At 60.3% G+C, this 23512-nt stretch overlaps 2 protein-coding genes across 2 annotated transcripts; one reads left to right on the forward strand and one right to left on the reverse strand.

Moving 5' to 3' along the window:
• Window positions 1-1285: 1285 nt before the first annotated feature.
• On the forward strand, window positions 1286-22411 carry LOC141277730 (uncharacterized). The gene is made up of 3 exons (XM_073799808.1): window positions 1286-2101; window positions 12799-13577; window positions 20765-22411. Exons 1-3 carry the CDS (start codon window positions 1355-1357, stop codon window positions 21657-21659), a joined length of 2421 nt encoding a protein of 806 aa, XP_073655909.1. The 5' UTR covers window positions 1286-1354; the 3' UTR covers window positions 21660-22411.
• Window positions 11580-17615, reverse strand: LOC117310780 (paraneoplastic antigen Ma6E-like). Its single transcript, XM_073799816.1, has 2 exons — window positions 17460-17615; window positions 11580-15125 (listed from the first exon to the last, which is right to left on the reverse strand). The coding sequence occupies exon 2, from the start codon at window positions 15052-15054 to the stop codon at window positions 12565-12567; it is 2490 nt and encodes an 829-aa protein (XP_073655917.1). The 5' UTR covers window positions 15055-15125; window positions 17460-17615; the 3' UTR covers window positions 11580-12564.
• Window positions 22412-23512: the final 1101 nt, after the last annotated feature.

Here is a 23512-nt window from a genome sequence, read left to right on the forward strand (position 1 = left end):
GGCGGGGTCTCATGAGGGCAGAGGGTAAAATGTCAGGTCCCTGGCGGACTAAGGTTAGGGCCCTTAGGCAGGACTGAGGGGACCCTGAGGGAGGACAAAAGGGACCCACCAGGTCACCGCCCTTGCAGGTGGCCGTGGGAGGCCCCGGGGTGGGATGAGCACGGTAGGCCTGTCCTGACGTCCTGACGTCAGGGTCTCGGAGAGACTGGAGACCTGGTATAAGGAGCAGGGACTCACACTGGCAGACGGGACAATCCCAGGTCCTGCCCAGAGTCCAGCCTGCACGCGAGGAAGGAAGGACTGAGGACGTTAGACCCCGACACAGGGAGGGATCCTTTGCCCTTCCACGGGGGCCTTGGAGGCGCCAGAGCACGGTCAGCAGATGAGATGTTTCCTGACCTCTGGGTCGGGGTCCTCAGGAGGTCAGGTGTTTGGTGTGAGGGGTGAGCCTTCAGGTCCACAGAAGGTGGACTCCCAGGACCCCGAGGGAGGACTGAGCAGACCCCCAGCCCTGGAACAGGGGCCTCAACAGAAACCTGCCCCTGTGGTCAGCGCTGGGAGGCCAGGCAGGATGTGAGGAGGAGGTGAGGACCCAGCATCTCCCCATCCTAGGACCCTCGGGAGGCCCTGGGCAGGTGCGGCCACCTGTGGGGCCCCCTCACTGCTTTCTGTTCAGATTCGGGGTCCTGTTCTGAGTTTCCCCTCCGGCCTGCAAAGGGGAGGGTCCAGGCCCTTAAGGGGAACAGTGAGCACGACGAGCGACCCCGAGGGGACCACCCACCCCAGAACTCAGCACTGGGGGGACCTCACAGAGTCCGGCCCAATCCTCCTACCAGCACCGAGGCCCAGAGCTGTGCCACAGTGTACACAAGCGGTGCGCCCTCCATTCCTCTTACAGGGGCTCCAGGAACCGGGAGGCGAAGGCCCAGGTCTGAGGACCGTGTCCTCAGGGCACAGAGCAGAGGAGGCCCAGGCAGCGCCAGGAGCCAAGGGGAGGTGCGTGCCCTGAGTGTGTACCCAGGGGCTCCCCCTCCCAGAACAGAGGGGACCCCACAACACCCAAGTCACCCCACCGCCCTGTCAGCCCCAGAACCTGGGGCCGTGCTGGCTGCACCCTGAGGAGCCCCCTCACTTCCTTCTTCAGATTGGCAGGGGACAGGCCACCCGGGAGGAGCGCCCCTGTGAGGCCCGAGGGCAGCCCTTGAGACGAGACCTGTAAGTGGCCTTTGTCAGGGCTGCCCAGGGTGCCTTTCTCCGCCGAGGCCGCTCACATCCCCTCTCTTCCCCAGGTACGAGGTCCCCTGCCCACACTCCCGTGGGCGGCCCGACCCCAGTGATCAGGCCTCCGGTCGAGATGAGTGAGCTCCGCCAGCCTGAGGCCGACCTTGAGGCCCCAGTCCCGGCCCAGGGTCCTGTGGAGGCGCCGCTGCTGGGGGCTGCGGGGGAGGAGGCCGCATCCCCCTCGTCCTCCGCCTCCCCTGGCGCCCCCTCCTTCTCCGCCTATGCCGATCCCTTGTCCCGCGAGGCACTTGTTGCGCTGATGGCTGACCTGGTGGGGTTCCTGCTCGTCAAGTTTCGTACCGGGGAGCCGACCTCCGAGGCGGAGATGCTGAGTACGGTCGTCCGGGAGCATCGGGACCACTTCCCCGTGGTCTACAGCCATGCTTGCGAGTGCCTGCTGCTGGCGTTTGGCTTGGCCGTGAAGGAGGTGGACCCCCGCGAGCGCACCTACGTCCTGGTCCCCACCCTGGGCCTCACCTGGGATGCAGTGCTGAGCGACTGGCAGCGCACGCCCGAGGCCAGCCTCCCTCTGCTGGTCCTGACCATGGTCACCCTGTTTGGTGACCGCGTCCCTGAGGAGGAGGTGTGGGGAAAGCTAGGCACCCTGGGGTTTTGTGGCGGGAGGGAGCTGCTCACCGAAGTGTGGGTGCAGACGGGCTACCTGAAGTACCGGCAGGTGCCCCACAGCGACCCTGCCCGCTACGAGTTCCTGTGGGGTCCCCGGGCCTACGCGGAGGCCAGCGGGTGTCAGGTCCTGCAGCATCTGCTCAGGATCAATAGCATGGCTCCCAGGTTCTTCCCATCCGTGTCTGCAGGGAGTGTGAGCGATGAGGAAGAGGGAGCCTGAGCCAGTGCAGCAGCCAGTCCCACGTCCAGCAGCTTCTCCCGTGGGGCAGGAAGGGGGGCTGCTCCTTCACTCTGAGTTTGAAGAGGGAGCGGTCAGCCTTCTAAGCAGTGAGAGCCGGGCGAGTTGGGGGAAGCCGGTGTGCAGCATTTTGGGTTCCTGTTGTGTATGTTGACATGGACTTCCATGTCTGTTTTCTTTAGGAATTTTTCAAATGTTGGTTCTTTGAATAGAAGACTAAACAAGCTTCAGTGTCTAACTTTGTGTATGACGTTAATCCCACAGGTATTTGCACTAATTCAGTTCAAGAACAAGAGTTTTGCTGTTTTGTAAGAGAGGTTGGGAAATCTCCCAGTTCGTTTTGTGACCGTATACAAGATAACAGGGAATTGGAATCAGAACTGCTCTGGAAAGGTGGAAGTACTTAGCAGTGCTATAGATGGGAGAAGAAATAGAAAAATAAGAGTCATTGTTGTTCCAATTCTTGCTTCCCTGTCTTGTCTGTCATTCTGTAAATAAAACGAACTATCCCTGTTGAGTTGGATTTGCGCGGGTATTTTAAGAAAGTAGGAGAAGGTTCATCTGCGTCAATAAGCCCCCTGCCCACTGGCTTGTTTATTCCGCAGACCTCCACGGAGCCTCTGCTCTCCGGAAGGGCCTGTGTTAGTAGCGGGAACGCTAGGAAAAGCAGGACACACCCACACCTAGAGTGATGGTCTAGGAGCCACTGTCACATGAGGAAGGTGGTGAGACGTCCCCTAAGTCCCACAGAATAAGACAACATGGGACGAGGCGGTGGGGCTCCAGGAGCGAGCCCTGGAGTGTTAAGTGCCCCGAGCCAGGGCACTTCGGGCCTTTGGGAAGTGGGGGTTCCTTCTGTGGGAGGTGATGGTGATGAAGCTGGGTGGTGGCAGCAGCCAGACATGCAGAGGGTGTGTCTTGGGTTGCAGGGGAAAGTCTGAAATGGGACATTGCTGTGAGATGTCCTTCCGGGTCGTGGATAAAGCCGAGAGAAGTCTCGCCCTGGGGCAGGAAGGAAGGGGTGCTGGCTCTTGTTGCATTGCAGTGGGCCACAGTGAAGAGGTAGGTGTTTCATAGCCGCCATCTGCAAGGATTTCCAGAGAAATGAGGGTCTTGCTCTTTGAAGCCCTGCTCGGTATTCCCGGGGCTGGCCCTCCTCTCCCTGCCCTGGGAGAGCCAATTACCAACTGTATGGAAACGACCATTTTAGTCACCTGGAGTTTCCTTTGGCCACTTGTGAGCAAGGTCTAGATTTCAGTGGGATGAAATGAATGAAAATAGGGGGTTTGAAAGAAGAGAGGCTGCCGAAGTGGAAAGGAGTCGCCGTGTGACTGGAATCCTGGGAGCTTCGCGTGAGCTGCACCCAGCTGGGGAAATCACCACCCTTCCCTCCATGCCGACAGACACACACACACACACACACACACACACACACATACACATCCAAATTGAATAATAAATCCTCCAGGAGTAAAACACACAGAACAGCAATTTTGACTGGTTTTCTATTCCGTTTCCTATGGAGCTGCAAATTCTCTGAGATGTCATGAAAAGAAAGCAATTTCCAGAGGGGAGAAGGACAGAGTCTGGGATCAGAATAATACTAGAAATAAGTCCTAGCCACTAAGAAGCAACGTCCGCCAGTGTCCCCGCGTTCAGGCAGGTGCAGAAATATGTCGGCATCAGAGACCCACAGGTTTGGGCTGTGACCTGGCATCGAAAGGAAGGGGCAACTCCTGGGCCTAATGGGATTGGGAGGTCACTGCAGTGGGAGGTGCAGACGGCGCCGGGGGCTAAAGAGGCAGCCCTCCCTGCTGAGCGCCGTACGACAACGTGAACATTACGTGGGATCCTGGATTTGAAGCACCTGCCATATAGCAGGTGGGCACTTGGAAAAGGTGGAGAATTTCAGGGCCAATGGAACCTGCTCAGACACTCCTGCCGGAAAAGAAGGGGATTTTGTCATCACAAATGGTAAGCACTCCCGGGGGAAAGCAGGGATTCCTAGTGCCCGTTCGTGCAGTGAACTGACTGATGGGGGGCAGTGCTAGCCCAGGGACGGCCGTGGCAGGCGGCGCAGCAGCGGCCGGGACACGCCAAGAGCGCCCCAGGGACATTCAGGGAGACACTTTTCAGGGGGGCAGCAGCGCCCTCCCCAGTAGACTCTGGACGAGCACACATCACCCCGGCACACAGCCAGTCCTGACCAGGGCGGCGCAGGGCACACGGGAGCTGCTGCCCATCAGCGGGAAGCTCTGACGTTCTCTACGTGCGCTGAGCCTGCCCCCTGAGGGGCTGGTGTGAGTTGTCTCAGCCGTGGCCCTGTTTCCCGAGAAGCCCCCATTCCCCAGCCCCAGCTAACGTCTGCTCTGAGCTCCAGCCTCCTTGGCAAAGGGCTGACCTCCTGCCTGGCTCTCGCCTACCCTCCTCTGTGGCAAATATCGCCGGCTGCTGCTTTAGGGGCCTTTGTGAGCAAGTGCGGGGCCCGGGCCTGTGCCTGTCCGTGGTCCCTGAGCTGGGGCTGGGCACAGGGATAGGGCTGGGTTGGTGGCGGGATGCAGGGTGTGAAGCCAAGTGACATTCACAAGACAGCAGCAGGGTGTAAAGCCACGTGTGAGCAAGCATCCAGGAGGAGGGGCATCCGCAGGGCCCTGAAGGGCACAGACACTCACGCCCCGTGGGGATGCAGAGAGCCCTCCAGCCCGGCGGTCCCCGTGCTTTGAATGCAAGCTTGCCGCCTGCCTGACAGCCAGTGTGCCCGGGGAAGTGAGCCTGCAGGAGAACGTGGGGCCACCACGCCGCTGGGACAGAAGGGAGCAGAGTGGGCAGTGGAAGGAGAGAGCAGGGCCCAAGCCTGGGCATAGGAGCCGCCTTCAGAGGGCCGTGCCTCGGACCCCCACGTCCGGGACCCTTCTCCATCCTCACGCCCTCAGTCCTAGACCCTCACCCTCCTCCCTGGCCCTCGTGTCCATTTCACGAGAGATGGTGACCTGATGGGGCTGGGGAGGCCACGTGGGCAGAATCCAGTGTCAGGCTCTCATGGGCACTAATGCCCAGCTTCCCTGTGTTTTCTCCATTATGTGGCCTGAGGCGTCAGGTAGTAGGACCCCGTGGAGGACAGCTGAATCCCCCTTGACTGTTGGGGAGACAGGTCAGGCCAGTGCGGGGATGGGTCTTTGCACGCATATGATGCTTAGCTCGAATAAGAGTCCTTCTAGTGACAAGCTGATCAAATCATGGAGACTCCCTACGCCTCGATTTCTCCATCTGTAAAATGGGCCTCCTAACAGTACCAGGCAAAAGCATTGGTGTGGGTTTCCCCATGATGTGACCTGCTTGTAAAAAGCCTGGGCCAAATGAAGTGGTCGGTGGCTGTAGCTCTTGTTACTGAGTGTGTAAGAAGGATGCGCCCTCCCCCATGTTGTGAGGATTCCCGACCAGTGCACGTCTTGGGATCCCCGCGTACGTGGGTTAGCGCAGTTTTTCTTTCCTCGTGAACATTTGTTGTCAGAATGCTTGGGCTCGCCTTCCTCGTCTTCTCGCTTGTCCCCGTTCAAGATGAGGCGGTTGATCTGAGGTGTCGCCTCCATTGGAACACGGGTGTTTGCAGCTTTAGGTCCCAAGTGCCTCTTTGGCCGCGTGCCATAAGTCCTGGGGCCTTTGGTATGTGTTTTCTTCATTTCAAAGTATTTTCTAGTTTCCCTTGTGATGTCTTGTACGTTCCCTGGGCTATTGTTATGGACTGAACTGCGTCCCCCCAAAATTTGCATGTTGAAGCCCCAATCCCCTAGAACCTCAGAATGTCACTGTGGCTGGAGTTAGTGGTTCTTAGGTTGAAATGAGGCCATTAGGATGAGGTCTAATCCAAGATGGCTGGTGCCCTTGAGGGAAGAGCGGATCAGCACACGCAAGGAGAGAAGGCAGGGGCTGGGGGTGCGTGCACAGAGGGTGACCACGTGAGGGGCGGTAAGAGCACGGCCACCTGCAACCAAGGAGACCGGCCGCAGTACAAGCCACCCCTGCTGGACCCTCCCTCTCGGCCTCCTGGTCGGAACCACCGTGAGAATCTGTGTCTGCTGTTTCAGCCCCTCATCCTGTGCTGTGGGATTTGGCATCGTCCCAGACTAATGCGGTTATTTGGGGACGCACGGCTCAATTTCCCTCTCTTTGCAGATTTCCCACATTTCCTTCTGTTATTGAGGTCTAATTTCACTCTATTTTGGCCAGAGGACATACTTTGTATGATTTCAGCCCTTTTGTTTGTATCCCCTTAAGTTTACTGAGGGATGCTGTGTGGCCTGACGCGTGGAGTACCCTGGAGAACGTTCTAGGTACGCTTGACGAGCACGTGTCTATTCTCTTCTTGGGGCAAATAGTCTACACATGTCATGAGACCTAGTCTTTGTACAGTGCTGTTCAAATCTGTGATTCCCGTACTGCGGTGCTGTCTGGTCGCTGTACCCATAATGAAAGCAGGCTGTGTTAGTCTGCTTAGAGCTGCCATAGCCAAGTCCCACAGAGGAGGTGGCTAAAACTACAGAAATGTACTGGGTGCCAGTCCTGGTGGCTAGAAGTCCAACGTCAACTGGCTGGAAAGTGCAGTCTCAGGTGAGGGAAGGCGTCTCTTCCTGGCTCGCAGACAGCTGGTTTTCTCTTGGTCCCTCACTTGGCTGCTTCTCTGAACAGGTTGGGGGGGGGGGTAGGGAGGGAGGGAGGGAGAGCGAGAGAGAAAGAGGGAGGGAGGGAGGGAAAGGGGGAGAGACAAAGGGAGGGAAGGAGGGAGGGTAGGAGAGAGGTGGAGGGAGGGAGAGAGTGAAAGGGAGAGAGAGGGAGGGAGGGAGAGAGAGAAAGAGGGAGGGAGGGAGAGAGAGAGAGAGAGAGAGCAAGAGAGAAAGAGGGAGGGAGGGAGGGAAAGGGGGAGAGACAAAGGGAGGGAAGGAGGGAGGGAGGAGGGAGAGAGGTGGAGGGAGGGAGAGAGTGAAAGGGAGAGAGAGGGAGGGAGGGAGAGAGAGAGAAAGAGGGAGGGAGGGAGAGAAAGGGGCAGAGACAAAGGGAGGAAAGGAGGGAGGGAGGGAGAGAGAGAGGGATGGACAGGGCCATAGAAGGGGAGGAGGGGAAAGAGAGAGAGAAAGAGGGAGGGAGGGAGAGAGTGAAAGGGAGAGAGGGAGGGAGAGAGAGAAAGGGAGGGGGGCGAGGGAGGGAAAGAGAGAGGGGGAGAAAGGTAGGGGGAGAGAGAGTGAGAGAGGGAGGATGGGAGGGAGGAAGAGAGGGCGAGGGAGGGAGAGAGGGAGGGAGATCTTCGGTGTCTCTTCCTCTTTTCCAAAGGACACCGCTCTTGTCGGACTGGGGCCCCACCCTTGTGACCTCATTTAACCTTACTGACTTCCCCAAGGGCGCTATCTCCAAATACACGCGCCTTGGGATTAGCACTGCAACAGGTGGACTTAATGGTTGGGGTGGGAGCTGGGGGATCCATTTGAATCCATCACAGGGGGGACCGAAGTCTCCCACTTCTACTGTAGACCGGTTTCTTCCGTCCCCTCTGTCCATTTTTGCATCGTTCACTTGGGGCGCTGCTGTTGGGCTGCTCAAGAGACCCCCCTGACGTGCACTAGCTGTTGCATTGTGACAGACGGGAGCGGCAGATGGGACCACCCCTCACCCGGGCAGACCCGGGGCTCCTCTGGCTGCTGGTGCTTGGATCATTCCTGGTACCTTGGGTCTACTTCCCCTCCTCCCCCAACCCACCTGTTTTTTTTCTTTTCTGTGTTTCTGGCCACCCCACAAGGCCTGGGTGATCTTAGATCCCCGAGCAGGGATTGAACCCGGGCCACCGCAGTGAAAGCATAGAGTCCTAACCCCTGGAACTCCAGGCAATTCCCGCTCCCCGCCCCCTCCTTAGCAGTGTTTGGGAGGGGATGTCGCCCTATCGCTGTGACAGCCACAGAGTCCTGGCCAGGTCCCCCGGCCCATCCCCCACACGTGGAGGCAGCAACTGTGAGCTGGGGGTGCGCCCTGGCCTTCAGTGCTCTGTACACACCACTGGGCGCTGACCACAAGGACTCGCGGTATAAGCGCGACACCCCAGCGCCCAGAGGGTGGTGGAGCATGGCGCCCTTGAAGTGTTTAGCTCGAAAGCCAAGGAAAAGAGAACCAGGAAAATGTCTCCAGACGCAGGACCCACAGTGAAAAGCAAACCTCAATCCTGCTGTCCAGACACCAGAGAGCACCCCCAAACTGAACACCCGCAGGCCCCTGCCAGGGACCGTCACCTCCACACCTGTGCGTCTCAGGACAGTAAGGGCTCTTTTCAGGCCTCTGACCAGGGGAGGCCTGAGCTCTTCTCATCTGTCAAATCGAGACTCTGCTGGAAACGGTGTCCCCGCAACCATGAACCCGTGGATGCCAGGCCCTTCCTTGTGCTTGTCCAGCCCTTCAAGGGTCTTTCTAGTGAGTGGAGGCACGTCGTCTGAGGGGCTTCACTGGCTACCTGCTAGGTGCCCGCACTGGGCCGGGGGTGGGCTGTCACCTGTCATCGTTTCCTGCTGAGGGGACTCAACTGCTCAGCCACGCCCAGGACGGAGGCGCCAAACACGTGTTGGGTGGAACATCGCTCTCATGTCCCCGTGCTCTTTACTGCCCTGCAAGGTTCTGGCCGCGTTACCACCTCCGTGTGTCTGCAGGGTCTGCCTGGTCAGGGTCCTCTGTGGGCCTGCCTGGAGGGGTCGGGTATTCCAGGAAACAGCGGGAGCCCATGCAGCAGCAGCAAAGGGGCTCAGGGGCCGACGGATCAAGGTCAGGGAGGCGGCAGGCCTGGCGGCCACCTCGGGCATCCAGGGTGCGCAAGAGGCAGCAGCGCGGCCCCCGGGAGCTGCGCGGGGGGGGAAGGCTGAGGACTTGGGGGGGTGCGGCGGCCAGGCCCGGCACGGGCCAGGGAGGACTCATCTGGGCGGGAGGCCAGGCGCAGCAGAGCCAGGGGACCTCGGCTGGCTGGGCCACCCCTGCCAGGACAGGGACTAGAGGGACCAGAACCTGCACGTTGGGATGCGGCGCGGGGGGCTCGGCTGCTGTCCGAGGAGGGGCCAGAGCGACAGAGTCAGTCCCGGCCAGGGCGGAGGCATGGTCGAGTTGCGGGTAGCTCGGGGTCCCCTGGATATGCTCAGGAGACGGTGGGAGGCCGTCCTGCGGCTCCGCGGCACTGAGCGCCGGGAGGTGCCCCGGGGCTGCCGGCTCGCCGTCCACCTGCCCGGATGCTGGTTTAGTGTGTACTCTGGGCTTCATCCTCACCAGGAGGTGCGGGCAGTCTCTCTGAAACAGGGGACTGTGGTAGAAGTGTAACTGAGGTCGCAGTTGAGAGAGAAAAGGAAACCCCGAGTCACAAAAGAGTTGCTCGCAAGCAGCAGCCGCCTGGCTGGGCCCCTGGGCGCCCTCCCCCAGCCGACCCAGGGCCTCTTTGGAGAAAGCGGGACCCGGTCCCAGCAGGATGCTGTGCCCCAGCTTTGACATCCCCGAGACTCGCTCACTCACCATCACCTTTCGCCCTTGGAAAATGACTGAAAATGGCCCCTTAGGACGAGTACAAGGCCCACGAAAGGGGACTTGGCGTTTGCAGGTACGAGACTGCAACAAGGTTCGGTAGCTTTCTAAGGAAGTGTCCGAATCGCCCCCTGGCCAGCACCTCCAGGGGCCAGACCGGGGACGCTGACTGCTTCCCAGGAAAGGACCTGCGCCCCCACTCAAGTGATGCTCTGGAGCTATGGGAGTCAAGGGGGCACACAGACCTCCCCCCTCCCCCCGGCGGGCCACTGTCCCCGAGCAGGAGGACGGGAAGGGCCAGCGTTGCAGCAGTGTCCTCTTGTCCCCCGCTGTGACTGCGGGTCAGGCACGAGCGGCACTGCCCACGTGTCAGGAGTACAGGATGACGCCTTGCCCGCGTGTGCTGTGAAATGATCACCACAGGGGGTCCAGTTCACACGCATCACCTCACACAGACACAGCAAAGGGAAAAGGAGGAGGGAGAGAAGTGACGTCCTTGTGCTGAGAACGTTTCGGGTCCCCCCATAACAACGTCCCAACACAGCGCGCGGCACTTCCAGCTCCGGCCGTCACGCCGGTGCCCAAGTACCACCTTTAAAGGAAGCTCTCCCGACACGCCTGCCGCCGTCCCAGGCGGCCCCGGGGATGGCACCCGCCCCCCACCCCCGGGCCCAGCGGCTCAGCCCCTGGAGAGGGCTCCTCCCCCGCCGTCCCCCGCCCTCCTTACCTCGCTCAGGACGTGGGCGGGCCGCTCCTTCGTGGACAGGTTGGTCACGCAGAGGGACGTGTGCATGTCCTGGTACACTTTGCTGAATCCATAGCGGTTAAGCTGGCGGATGAAGCTCTCCACACGTTCTGTCTTGAACACCTTGTCTAGGCCGCCCCTGTCCAAAACCTCCTTTTGAAACAGCGGCCTGTTGACGCCTATGCAAGTCCCGTCTTCATTCCACCCAATGGATGCAAAGCGACTGCTGTGGACGTTCGTCCACAGCTTCCTGGGAAAGGGGTGGAAGAGCAGGCTGCCTTCCCACACGGCCTCGCAGGCGGTGCGAGGCCTTTTCAACAAAGGCTCTTCCGTCAAATCCTGGAAAGCGGCTTCTCCAGGCAGCAGCCTGAGGTCGGGGTGCCCCGCGGGCACGGGCTGGTCCAGGGCGAGGGACTGGGGGGTGCAGGTCCCTGAGCCGAGGGCCGGAGCCGCTGTGTCGGGAGGAAGAGGCGCCTCGCCGAAGCCGGGCGCCCTGCCCGCGGCGGGGCCCTTCTCGTCCGCAGCCATGCGGAGCACGGCGTGCCCCTCCGCCACGTAAACGGGACAGTGCAGCGCGGCCGGCAGCACCCTGGGCTCACACTCCCGCTCAGCCCCTCACAGAAGTGCTCCGGTTGCTCGGGGGTGACAGCACAGCCCAGCCAGGAAGTGACATCCTAAAGGGCAGGCCCGTCAGCATGTCAGCCTCCTGCTTCACGCCCGTCATCGCAGGGGGCACGAAGACACTCGTGCACGGGTGCAGAGCCACAGGCCGAGCGCTCGTGCAAACCGGCCACGGCCTTCTGGTCCCAGAGCCCCCGGGCGAGGCACACGTGCACGGACCCACGTGTGACCCACGAGGTCAGAAGTCCTCCTGTGTGTCCCCTGGCCTTCCGGGCCGTGCACAGCACCCATGATTTCAAGCACGAGCATCGCCCGAGACGCGGCCCACGGTCAAGGGCGCTAAAACTTTACAATTCACCTATGAACTGGAAGAAAAACCCTCACGATGTCTGGGTCTGCAAAGTGCCTACCTTACCCTCTCCCCGGAGAGGTGTCCCATGGGTGCTGAGCAGGAATCGGACTCTGGACCCCCGCCCTCACCCGCAGCAGCCCTTTCCCTCCATTGCCCACAGCAGAGGCCAGACTCAGATGAAACGTTCAGGGAAATTTATTAAAGAGAAACATTGACTGAAACCACTGAACAGAGGGCATAACAACACACAGAGGAACTTCTAACGGCCACCGGAGCTCACGGGTCCCGGCCCCACCCAGGGTCCTCAAAAAGGTGCCTCCGCTACACCCCACCCGGCGGCCCTCCATCTCCCCACAGTCTCCCTTCCTGAAGGCCCCGCGGGTGGCCTCTCGCCAGGAGGATGGGCGCCGGCCATGCCCGCTCCCCCCAGGGCAGACCCTCCATTTCTGGCCCACATGCCCGGGGCCTGGCCCTGCCCTATGGCGGGCACAGGACAGTCCCACAGCAGGGCGCACGCCACCGAGCCGGGGACGTGGAGTCCCGAGGAACAACGGGGTGGCCCAGCAGAACACAAGCCCTGGGGGGCCTCCCGCAGACCTCCTGCAGCCCCGGTCAAGGTCTTCCTTCGAAGGTCGCAGGTGGGCTCCCAGGTCCTGGGGTGGGCGCTGGCTGTGACCTCGTCCATCCCGTCCTTCCCGCCGGCTCCTGGGACTGGGCTCGGGGTCTCCACGCCGCGCAGGGCTTGGGGGAACCGCTCAGAGGAGAACACATGCACATTTCCACAACAACAGGCAGCGCTGGGCCTGAATCTATGCCCAGAAAGCACACGTTGAGCTCACGACACTGGCCCACAGAGACCAGAGCCTTGGCTGGCACGTGGCGCACCTCAGGGCTCTGCGGGGGGACGATGGCTAGGGTGTGTGTGTTGGGGGGAGGGGAGCGGGGGCTGGGGGGTTCCTTGACACCTGGGTCCCTCTGGGGCCTACAGGGACACATTTGGGCTTGCCAGTACAGGGAGCAACCTGCCCCAGGGGATGATGAATAGGGGTCCCCTCTCAGGAGGGAGGCCCAGGCACCTGGAGTGGCCCCTAATATGGGGCCAGTAGGCTGCCAGGCCTGGCCTCCCCCTGCCTCCAAGCGTGGGGGCCCTGGGGCCTGCTGAGCCTACTGGCCCGAGGTGGACCCCGGGGGGCTCATCTCTGCAGCCCCGTCCTCATTTCCCGGCTCTTCTGGGATGGGCTTGAGCCCCTCCTCGGGGGTCTCCTCGGCCTCCTGGCCTCCTGCCTGGGCGAGGCCCTCTGGCTCCCAGCCAGGACCTCCTGGGGCCACCGGGGAAGCACTGCCCATCCGGCCAGGCATGGGGACCCCGGGGGCATCTGAGGGTCCTGCCTGACCTAGGCCCGCAGGGGCGGCAGCACTTCCATCTTCCTGAGCGGCCGTGGACGCCTTGCTGGTCTCCCCAGGGCCAGGGGCTGCCCTGGCGGCACCATGGTCTTCAGGGGCTGCCCTGGCGGCACCATGGTCTTCAGGGGCCGCCTCGCCAGCCTTGGCAGTGCCGGCAACTGCCGCACTGGCCTCCTCACGTGCCGGGTGGTCCTCGGCGCTCCCTTCCTTGGAACGGGCGGCCTGGGCGGTGCTATCTTCACCGGCCGGGGAGGCCTTGGTGCCATGTGCAGTGGTGCCTGCGGTGATGGCCTCATGGGCCGGGGCGGCCTGGGCGGCTGCTGCCAGGACTGCAACGTCCACACGGGCCTCTTCCTGCCCTGGGAAGTGCTCCCTGCTAGCCGGGTCGGCGTCCCAGGCCTCGGTCTTCTGGATGAGCCGCAGCATCCCCGCAAAGCCGGGAGGCCTCCTCATCAGCCGCCGCCTCCTCAGCGTGTCCCGGAGCGTGTCGTTCAGCCGGGCCCGCGTCAGCACCTGCCGGGCGCGCGCCTGGTCCGCCATGGCCGGGTGGATGGCCCCCTTCTCCAGGGCCGACTGCAGCAGGCCTTCCAGGCGCATCACGTACGCAGAGAGAGTCTCCTGGGGCCGCTGGGCACAGGTCACGAACTTCAGCCGAGCACTCCCCCGGGGGTCCTTGTTCCCAAACACCTGCACCAGCGCGGCCAGGCAGTCCTGGGCAGCCAGCTCGGGATCTTCCGCCAGGAGGCCGCGCAGGAGGTCCAGCGCGGGGCCGCGCAAGCTCTCCACCAGCCTCCTCCTCCTCTCCCTCTCAGACACGTGGCGCCACAGGTGCAGCGTGTGGCTGGCCTGCTCCAGCCAGCTCTCAGAGGACCCTTCCCCGTGGCCCGGCTCTTCCATCCCAGAGAAGGTTCCCAGCTCCTGGTAGCCCATGCTGTCCAGCACGGGCTGCGAGGCCTGCCTCCACTGCTGGGTCCCGGGCCCTGCCTCACCCATGGCGCCTGCCGCTGTCACAACTGCTTCCTCAGGCGCAGCCGTTGCCCCGCCCGTGGGTCCTGCCATACTCAGAAGTCCTGCCACGCCTGCAACATTTCTGTAACCTGCAGCTCCTTCCTCATCTGACTCAGCTCCTGCTTCACCTTCAGCTCCTGCTTGACCCTCAGCTCCTGCTTGACCCTCAGCTCCTTCCGCACCTGCAGCTCCTTCCTCACCTGCAGCTCCCTCCTCACCTGCAGCTCCCTCCTCACCTTCAGCTCCCTCCTCACCTTCATCTCCCTCCTCACCTGCAGCTCCTTCCTCATCTGACTCAGCTCCTGCTTCACCTTCACCTCCTGCTTCACCTGCAGCTCCTTCCTCATCTGACTCAGCTCCTGCCTCACCTGCAACTCCTGCCTCACCTGCAGCTCCTTCCTCGCCTGCAGCTCCCGCCTCATCTGAGGCTCCCTCCTCACCTGCGGCTCCTGCCTCACCTGAGGCTCCCTCCTCACCTGCAGCTCCCTCCTCACCTTCAGCTCCCTCCTCGCCTGCAGCTCCCTTCTCACCTGCACCTCCCTCCTCACCTTCATCTCCCTCCTCACCTGCAGCTCCCTTCTCACCTGCACCTCCCTCCTCACCTTCAGCTCCCTCCTCACCTTCAGCTCCCTCCTCACCTGCAGCTCCCTTCTCACCTGCACCTCCCTCCTCACCTTCAGCTCCCTCCTCACCTGAAGCTCCCGCCTCACCTTCAGCTCCCTCCTCACCTGCAGCTCCCTCCTCACCTTCAGCTCCCTCCTCACCTAAGGCTTCCTCCTCACCTGTGTCTCCCTCCATACCTGCGACTCCCGCCTCCCCTGCAGCTTCCTCCTCCCCTGCAGTTCCTGAGTGACCTGCAGTTCCTGCCTCACCCGCCCTGCCAACCACTGCTTGTCCCTGGGGCTGCGCAGGGCAACTGGGTCTATCCTGTGAATCAGCATCAGGGGCCTGGGGCAGGCAGACCACAGTCCAGGGCCCTCCCTTGCCTGGTATTTGGCGGGGGAGCAAGCTTCGATTTAAACACTCAGCAAACTCGACCAGGGCAACACTCGACCCCAGCTCCTTTCTGTAGACCTTGCCCAGCACTCGGTACCTGCCCAGGGAACGCAGGGCAGCCTGCACAGCCTCCTGGAATTCCTGGTCTTTGCAGTCATCTGGGATTCCCAGGATGAGCAGAGATCGCTGAGCGTTCACGCCCATCGACCTGCACCAGTCCCGCAATACCGCCAGAGCCATCGCCATCTTCGAGGACCTGAGGGTGGGGGGAAGCGATCAAACAGGTGTGCACAGGCTGTTGAAGTGTGGGAATCGGCCTGTGGGTGCAAAGAGGAGAGAATCATGTTTGTGCCACACAGCCCACCCTAGTGCCCCTCACAGCAGCAGCCTGGAGCACCTCCCTGCCCTGTTTGGTTTGTTTGACTTTAGGAAACTTTTTTTATAAATTACATTTATTTACAAGATAGAAGGCTAGGGACTTCCCTGGTGGCGCAGTGGTTAAGAATCCACCTGCCAGTGCAGGGGACACAGGTTCGATCCCCGGTCCGGGAAGATCCCACAAGCCGCGGAGCAACTAACCCCACACGCCACAACCACTGACCCCAGCGCTCTAGAGCCCACGAGCCACAACTACTGAGTCCACGTGACACAACCTCTGAAGCCCACATGCCTGGAGCCCGTGCTCTGCAACAAGAGAAGCCACCGTAATGAGAGGCCTGCGCACCGCAACGAAGAGTAGCCCCCGCTCGCTGCACCTAGAGAAAGCCCGCGCGCAGCAACAAAGACCCAACGCAGCCAAAAGTAAAAATAAAATTTAAAAATAATAACAAAAGAGCACTTGTTGCGTACGACTCAAGAAACAATAATAAAGTAAAATAAAATAATTTTTTTAAAAAAGACAGATAGAAGGCTCGTCACCTTTTCTACATTTCTGCCCTCAGTTTTAGGAAGCTGCCTTTTTCCCAAGGAATTTTTCAAGTCTTCCAATTTGTTAGCATAAACATTTCCATAATGTCCCATAATATTCCCCTATATCCTCTTTGTTAATGTACATCTGATCCGTAACGTTGGCCCTCTTTCATTCCTCATATTGGGGATCAGCGTTCTTTCTATGTTTCCGTGATTCATCGTTCTAGGACTTGCTCGGTTTCCTTGCTCTTTTGAAAGAAGCGCATGGCTTCGTTCACCGTGTCCATAATTTGCTTTCTATCACTGATTTCCTCTCTTAGCTCTCTTATTACTTCATTTTATGTTTCCTTTGCTCTTCTTCTTCTAGCATCTCTCAATGGACTGTTAGCTCACTGATTTTATGTCCTGACTCTTTTCTAACAGAAGCATTTAGAGGAATACAGTTTCCTCCTGTCGCTTTTTGCTGCCTCCCACTAATTTTGGTAAGTTGTGCTTTTTTAGTATTCACTTGGAAACATTTTCTAAGTCCCTCTGTGATTTTTCTCTTTGATCCATGGGTTTCCCAATATTTGAAGATATATTATCATTAGTACCATCAAATAAAATTCCCCCGTGATGAGAAAACTTATCATGGAAACTTGCAATACTGCTAAATTTATGGAGACTGTTTTACAACTCTGGTATGGCGTGTCCGGGTGAATGTGCAAAGCACCCTCGTAAAGAATCTGTGTACTCTGTGTGGAGGCCAGGGCCTTGCCCTGCCCACCCACCTCTGCAATTCCTGTGCCACCCGGACAGAGGCGACCTGAAGCTCTCGATGCCTCATGCAGTGGGCCAGAGCCCCTCCCTGGACCCCCACAAATCCATCTGCCATGGCCAACAGCCTCCACCAGATCACAGCAGCCCCAGCGCCTCCCCCTCTCAGCTTCACTTACGCCCCCCCCCCCGCCCCCGTGGCCAGGCGGCTCCTCCCCGACCCCTCGCACTGCATCCCCTCCATACACCCTCCCCCACCCACCAGCTGGTGGCGCTCCGCTCTGGGCCCTGGAAGCCGGGCGCCCCGCCATGCGTAGAGGTCAGACTGCCTCTCTCACCTCCCCACACCGGGGAGTCCTCCCCGGAGCACACTCAGCGCCAGGGTCTCTCGCTTCTCGTACCCCAGATGCAGAGCCCACCCGTCTTGCCCCCGCCCACCCGGGAGCCGGAGCCCCCTAACTGCCACGAGCGTCCTCCCCCCCCACCCCACGCCCCGCCCCGGCGGGAGCTCCCCTAACGCCTACCGCACCCGCGCCCGGGAGTCCTCCCCATCGACCCCCGCCTCAGCCAGGAGTAGCTCCCCCTTCCTCCCGCCACACGCAGCAGCCGCTAGCCCTCCCCTCCCGTCTCGGCCCCGGGGGTGGGGCCCGCCCGTCCCGTCCCGTCCCGTCCCGTCCTCCCCACCCCCGCAGCCAGTCGTCCTCTCCTCTGGCCCCCAAGGCCGGCCCCACCCGACCAGCAGGAAGCCCTCCACTCAGGCCCCCTCCCCACGCTTAGCCATTAGCCCCACCCTCTGCACCCCGACTCCAGAACGCCCCCCACCAGCCACCCCGGAAGCCAGCGGTCCTCCCCTCTGACCCGCTCACTGGGGGACCCTTCCCTCAGCCCCCCTTCAGCCCGCTACCCTCCGCCGCCGCTCCCCCACTCCCAACCGAGCAGCCCGTAGCCCTCCCCCGACCTCCACTCCTTCCCGGGGCCCCCGGTACCTGCGGAGTCCAGCCCCCGGCAGAGCCCCCGCCTGTCTCCTGACTCGCTCTGACTCTGTGGATGGCTCCGGAGTCCCGCTCACGAGGGGCTGAAGAGCTCGTCTCAGCAGAGCAGCCAGGAACTGTGCCGCCGACTGTCCCAGGCACTCTGTGCGAACGCCACGTGGGCTTCCGGGTGCTCCCGGAAGCCCCAGGAGGATGAGGGAGAAAGTTCTAGACGTCTCTTTACCGAGAAACTGGTTGGATCAGAAGAGCACGTGAGGAGGCGCTCTGCTACGGAAGCAGCAGTAGCCATGCGCACTGAGGGCCTGAGGTCCCAAGGCTTGGCGCCTCCGGAAGCGAAAGACACGCCCATTGGCCTTCCACCAATAGGAAGGCCTCCTGCGAGGCTGCGGAGTTGGGGGAGCGAACTTGGCGATGCAGAGCCCGTTGTGGCAAGTACGTCCATTTGTCTTTACAGGTGGTTTTCTACTGTGATTGATAATGTCATAAACCTATTCTTATTTCTTTGGTTTGTTTTAACTTTTGAATTTTATTTTATGTATTTTTTTATACAGCAGGTTCTTATGAGTTACCCATTTTATACCTATTAGCATACATATGTCAATCCCAATCTCCCAATTCATCACCCCCCCCGCCCGCCCCCACCATTTTCTCACCTTGGTGCCCATATGTTTGTGCTCTACGTCTGTGTCTCTATTTCTGCCCTGCAAGCCGGTTCATCTGTACCATTTATCTAGGTTCCACATATGTGCATTAATACACGATATTTGTTTCTCTCTTTCTGACTTCCTTCACTCTGTATGACAGTCTCTAGATCCATCCACATCTCTACAAATGACCCAATTTCGTTCCTTTGTACGGCTGAGTAATAAATAATAGTAATAAAGCTCTTCTTTATATGGACTGGTTTCTTGTCTAGCTGTATCAACTAGCCATCTTCTCACATGGCACAAGAGGATGAGGCAGCCGTCTGGGGCCTCTTTTATAAGGGAGGTAATCTCATTCATGAGGGCTCCCCCCTCACGGGCTAATCACTTCCCAGGGCCTGAGGGAGGACTGAGGGGAGCCTGGACCCCAGGACAGAGTGGGACCTGGGAGGCCAAACGGCGGGATGAGCACGTGCAGCACTTCCTGACATCCGGGTCTCAGAGACGCTGGGGAGGGGAGTACGGGGCGGGGTCTCAGAGAGGCTAGGGAGGGGGTATAAGGGTCGGGGTGTCTGGTGGGCACGGGAGAGAATCCCAGGTCCTCCGTGGAGTCAAGGTGAGGGCCCTGAGGGAGGACTGAGGGGAGCCTGGACCCCAGAACAGAGCTGGCCCTGGGAGGCCATAGGGCGGAATGAGCACGTCCAGCACTTCCTGACATCCGGGTCTCAGAGACGCTGAGGAGGGGGAGCACGGGGCGGGGTCTCAGAGAGGCTGGGGAGGCAGTATAAGGGTCGGGGTGTCTCGTGGGCACGGGAGAGAATCCCAGGTTCTCCGTGGAGTCAAGGTGAGGGCCCTGAGGGAGGACTGAGGGGAGCCTGGACCCCAGAACACAGTTGGCCCTGGGAGGCCATAGGGCGGAATGAGCACGTGCAGCACTTCCTGACATCCGGGTCTCAGAGACGCTGGGGAGGGCAGTATGGGGCGGGGTCTCAGAGAAGCTGGGGAGGCAGTATAAGGGTCGGGGTGTCTTGTGCGCACGGGAGAGAATCCCAGGTCCTGCTTTGAGTTAAGGTGAGCGCAGTGAGGGTGGACTGAGGGGAGCCTGGATCCCAGAACAGAGTTGGCCCTTGGAGACCATAGGGCGGGATGAACAAGTGCAGCACTTCCTGACATCCGAGTCTGAGACCCCCTGGAGAGGGGAGCACGGGGCGGGGTATCAGAGAGGCTGCAGAGGGGGTATAAGGGGCGGGGTGTCTGGTGGGCACTGCGGAGAATCCCAGGTTCTGTGTGGAGTCAAGGTGAGGGCCCTGAGGGAGCACTGAGGGCAGCCTGCAGCCCAGAACTCAGTTGGCCCTGGAAGGCCGTCACGTGCAGCACTTCCTGACATCCGGGTGTCAGAGAAGCTGGGGACCTGGGATAAGGGGCGGGGTCTCATGAGGGCAGAGGGTAAAATGTCAGGTCCCTGGCGGACTAAGGTTAGGGCCCTTAGGCAGGACTGAGGGGACCCTGAGGGAGGACAAAAGGGACCCACCAGGTCACCGCCCTTGCAGGTGGCCGTGGGAGGCCCCGGGACGGGATGAGCACGGTAGGCCTGTCCTGACGTCCTGACGTCAGGGTCTCGGAGAGACTGGAGACCTGGTATAAGGAGCAGGGACTCACACTGGCAGACGGGACAATCCCAGGTCCTGCCCAGAGTCCAGCCTGCACGCGAGGAAGGAAGGACTGAGGACGTTAGACCCCGACACAGGGAGGGATCCTTTGCCCTTCCACGGGGGCCTTGGAGGCGCCAGAGCACGGTCAGCAGATGAGATGTTTCCTGACCTCTGGGTCGGGGTCCTCAGGAGGTCAGGTGTTTGGTGTGAGGGGTGAGCCTTCAGGTCCACAGAAGGTGGACTCCCAGGACCCCGAGGGAGGACTGAGCAGACCCCCAGCCCTGGAACAGGGGCCTCAACAGAAACCTGCCCCTGTGGTCAGCGCTGGGAGGCCAGGCAGGATGTGAGGAGGAGGTGAGGACCCAGCATCTCCCCATCCTAGGACCCTCGGGAGGCCCTGGGCAGGTGCGGCCACCTGTGGGGCCCCCTCACTGCTTTCTGTTCAGATTCGGGGTCCTGTTCTGAGTTTCCCCTCCGGCCTGCAAAGGGGAGGGTCCAGGCCCTTAAGGGGAACAGTGAGCACGACGAGCGACCCCGAGGGGACCACCCACCCCAGAACTCAGCACTGGGGGGACCTCACAGAGTCCGGCCCAATCCTCCTACCAGCACCGAGGCCCAGAGCTGTGCCACAGTGTACACAAGCGGTGCGCCCTCCATTCCTCTTACAGGGGCTCCAGGAACCGGGAGGCGAAGGCCCAGGTCTGAGGACCGTGTCCTCAGGGCACAGAGCAGAGGAGGCCCAGGCAGCGCCAGGAGCCAAGGGGAGGTGCGTGCCCTGAGTGTGTACCCAGGGGCTCCCCCTCCCAGAACAGAGGGGACCCCACAACACCCAAGTCACCCCACCGCCCTGTCAGCCCCAGAACCTGGGGCCGTGCTGGCTGCACCCTGAGGAGCCCCCTCACTTCCTTCTTCAGGTTGGCAGGGGACAGGCCACCCGGGAGGAGCGCCCCTGTGAGGCCCGAGGGCAGCCCTTGAGACGAGACCTGTAAGTGGCCTTTGTCAGGGCTGCCCAGGGTGCCTTTCTCCGCCGAGGCCGCTCACATCCCCTCTCTTCCCCAGGTACGAGGTCCCCTGCCCACACTCCCGTGGGCGGCCCGACCCCAGTGATCAGGCCTCCGGTCGAGATGAGTGAGCTCCGCCAGCCTGAGGCCGACCTTGAGGCCCCAGTCCCGGCCCAGGGTCCTGTGGAGGCGCCGCTGCTGGGGGCTGCGGGGGAGGAGGCCGCATCCCCCTCGTCCTCCGCCTCCCCTGGCGCCCCCTCCTTCTCCGCCTATGCCGATCCCTTGTCCCGCGAGGCACTTGTTGCGCTGATGGCTGACCTGGTGGGGTTCCTGCTCGTCAAGTTTCGTACCGGGGAGCCGACCTCCGAGGCGGAGATGCTGAGTACGGTCGTCCGGGAGCATCGGGACCACTTCCCCGTGGTCTACAGCCATGCTTGCGAGTGCCTGCTGCTGGCGTTTGGCTTGGACGTGAAGGAGGTGGACCCCCGCGAGCGCACCTACGTCCTGGTCCCCACCCTGGGCCTCACCTGGGATGCAGTGCTGAGCGACTGGCAGCGCACGCCCGAGGCCAGCCTCCCTCTGCTGGTCCTGACCATGGTCACCCTGTTTGGTGACCGCGTCCCTGAGGAGGAGGTGTGGGGAAAGCTAGGCACCCTGGGGTTTTGTGGCGGGAGGGAGCTGCTCACCGAAGTGTGGGTGCAGACGGGCTACCTGAAGTACCGGCAGGTGCCCCACAGCGACCCTGCCCGCTACGAGTTCCTGTGGGGTCCCCGGGCCTACGCGGAGGCCAGCGAGTGTCAGGTCCTGCAGCATCTGCTCAGGATCAATAGCATGGCTCCCAGGTTCTTCCCATCCGTGTCTGCAGGGAGTGTGAGCGATGAGGAAGAGGGAGCCTGAGCCAGTGCAGCAGCCAGTCCCACGTCCAGCAGCTTCTCCCGTGGGGCAGGAAGGGGGGCTGCTCCTTCACTCTGAGTTTGAAGAGGGAGCGGTCAGCCTTCTAAGCAGTGAGAGCCGGGCGAGTTGGGGGAAGCCGGTGTGCAGCATTTTGGGTTCCTGTTGTGTATGTTGACATGGACTTCCATGTCTGTTTTCTTTAGGAATTTTTCAAATGTTGGTTCTTTGAATAGAAGACTAAACAAGCTTCAGTGTCTAACTTTGTGTATGACGTTAATCCCACAGGTATTTGCACTAATTCAGTTCAAGAACAAGAGTTTTGCTGTTTTGTAAGAGAGGTTGGGAAATCTCCCAGTTCGTTTTGTGACCGTATACAAGATAACAGGGAATTGGAATCAGAACTGCTCTGGAAAGGTGGAAGTACTTAGCAGTGCTATAGATGGGAGAAGAAATAGAAAAATAAGAGTCATTGTTGTTCCAATTCTTGCTTCCCTGTCTTGTCTGTCATTCTGTAAATAAAACGAACTATCCCTGTTGAGTTGGATTTGCGCGGGTATTTTAAGAAAGTAGGAGAAGGTTCATCTGCGTCAATAAGCCCCCTGCCCACTGGCTTGTTTATTCCGCAGACCTCCACGGAGCCTCTGCTCTCCGGAAGGGCCTGTGTTAGTAGCGGGAACGCTAGGAAAAGCAGGACACACCCACACCTAGAGTGATGGTCTAGGAGCCACTGTCACATGAGGAAGGTGGTGAGACGTCCCCTAAGTCCCACAGAATAAGACAACATGGGACGAGGCGGTGGGGCTCCAGGAGCGAGCCCTGGAGTGTTAAGTGCCCCGAGCCAGGGCACTTCGGGCCTTTGGGAAGTGGGGGTTCCTTCTGTGGGAGGTGATGGTGATGAAGCTGGGTGGTGGCAGCAGCCAGACATGCAGAGGGTGTGTCTTGGGTTGCAGGGGAAAGTCTGAAATGGGACATTGCTGTGAGATGTCCTTCCGGGTCGTGGATAAAGCCGAGAGAAGTCTCGCCCTGGGGCAGGAAGGAAGGGGTGCTGGCTCTTGTTGCATTGCAGTGGGCCACAGTGAAGAGGTAGGTGTTTCATAGCCGCCATCTGCAAGGATTTCCAGAGAAATGAGGGTCTTGCTCTTTGAAGCCCTGCTCGGTATTCCCGGGGCTGGCCCTCCTCTCCCTGCCCTGGGAGAGCCAATTACCAACTGTATGGAAACGACCATTTTAGTCACCTGGAGTTTCCTTTGGCCACTTGTGAGCAAGGTCTAGATTTCAGTGGGATGAAATGAATGAAAATAGGGGGTTTGAAAGAAGAGAGGCTGCCGAAGTGGAAAGGAGTCGCCGTGTGACTGGAATCCTGGGAGCTTCGCGTGAGCTGCACCCAGCTGGGGAAATCACCACCCTTCCCTCCATGCCGACAGACACACACACACACACACACACACACACACACACACACACACATCCAAATTGAATAATAAATCCTCCAGGAGTAAAACACACAGAACAGCAATTTTGACTGGTTTTCTATTCCGTTTCCTATGGAGCTGCAAATTCTCTGAGATGTCATGAAAAGAAAGCAATTTCCAGAGGGGAGAAGGACAGAGTCTGGGATCAGAATAATACTAGAAATAAGTCCTAGCCACTAAGAAGCAACGTCCGCCAGTGTCCCCGCGTTCAGGCAGGTGCAGAAATATGTCGGCATCAGAGACCCACAGGTTTGGGCTGTGACCTGGCATCGAAAGGAAGGGGCAACTCCTGGGCCTAATGGGATTGGGAGGTCACTGCAGTGGGAGGTGCAGACGGCGCCGGGGGCTAAAGAGGCAGCCCTCCCTGCTGAGCGCCGTACGACA

The sequence above is a fragment of the Tursiops truncatus genome, unplaced genomic scaffold, assembly GCF_011762595.2.
Source record: "Tursiops truncatus isolate mTurTru1 unplaced genomic scaffold, mTurTru1.mat.Y mat_scaffold_211_arrow_ctg1, whole genome shotgun sequence".
NCBI classification, from domain to species: Eukaryota; Metazoa; Chordata; class Mammalia; order Artiodactyla; family Delphinidae; genus Tursiops; species Tursiops truncatus.

Coding starts and splice junctions, on each gene's coding strand:
- LOC117310780 (XM_073799816.1), bottom strand. CDS start 15,054: ATGGCGATGGCTCTGGCGGTATTGCGGGACTGGTGCAGGTCGATGGGC.
- LOC141277730 (XM_073799808.1), top strand. CDS start 1,355: ATGAGTGAGCTCCGCCAGCCTGAGGCCGACCTTGAGGCCCCAGTCCCG. Junction 2,102..12,798: donor CATCCGTGTCTGCAGGGAGT/GTGAGCGATGAG, acceptor TGCCTGACCTAG/GCCCGCAGGGGCGGCAGCAC. Junction 13,578..20,764: donor GAGGTCCAGCGCGGGGCCGC/GCAAGCTCTCCA, acceptor GGCCTTTGTCAG/GGCTGCCCAGGGTGCCTTTC.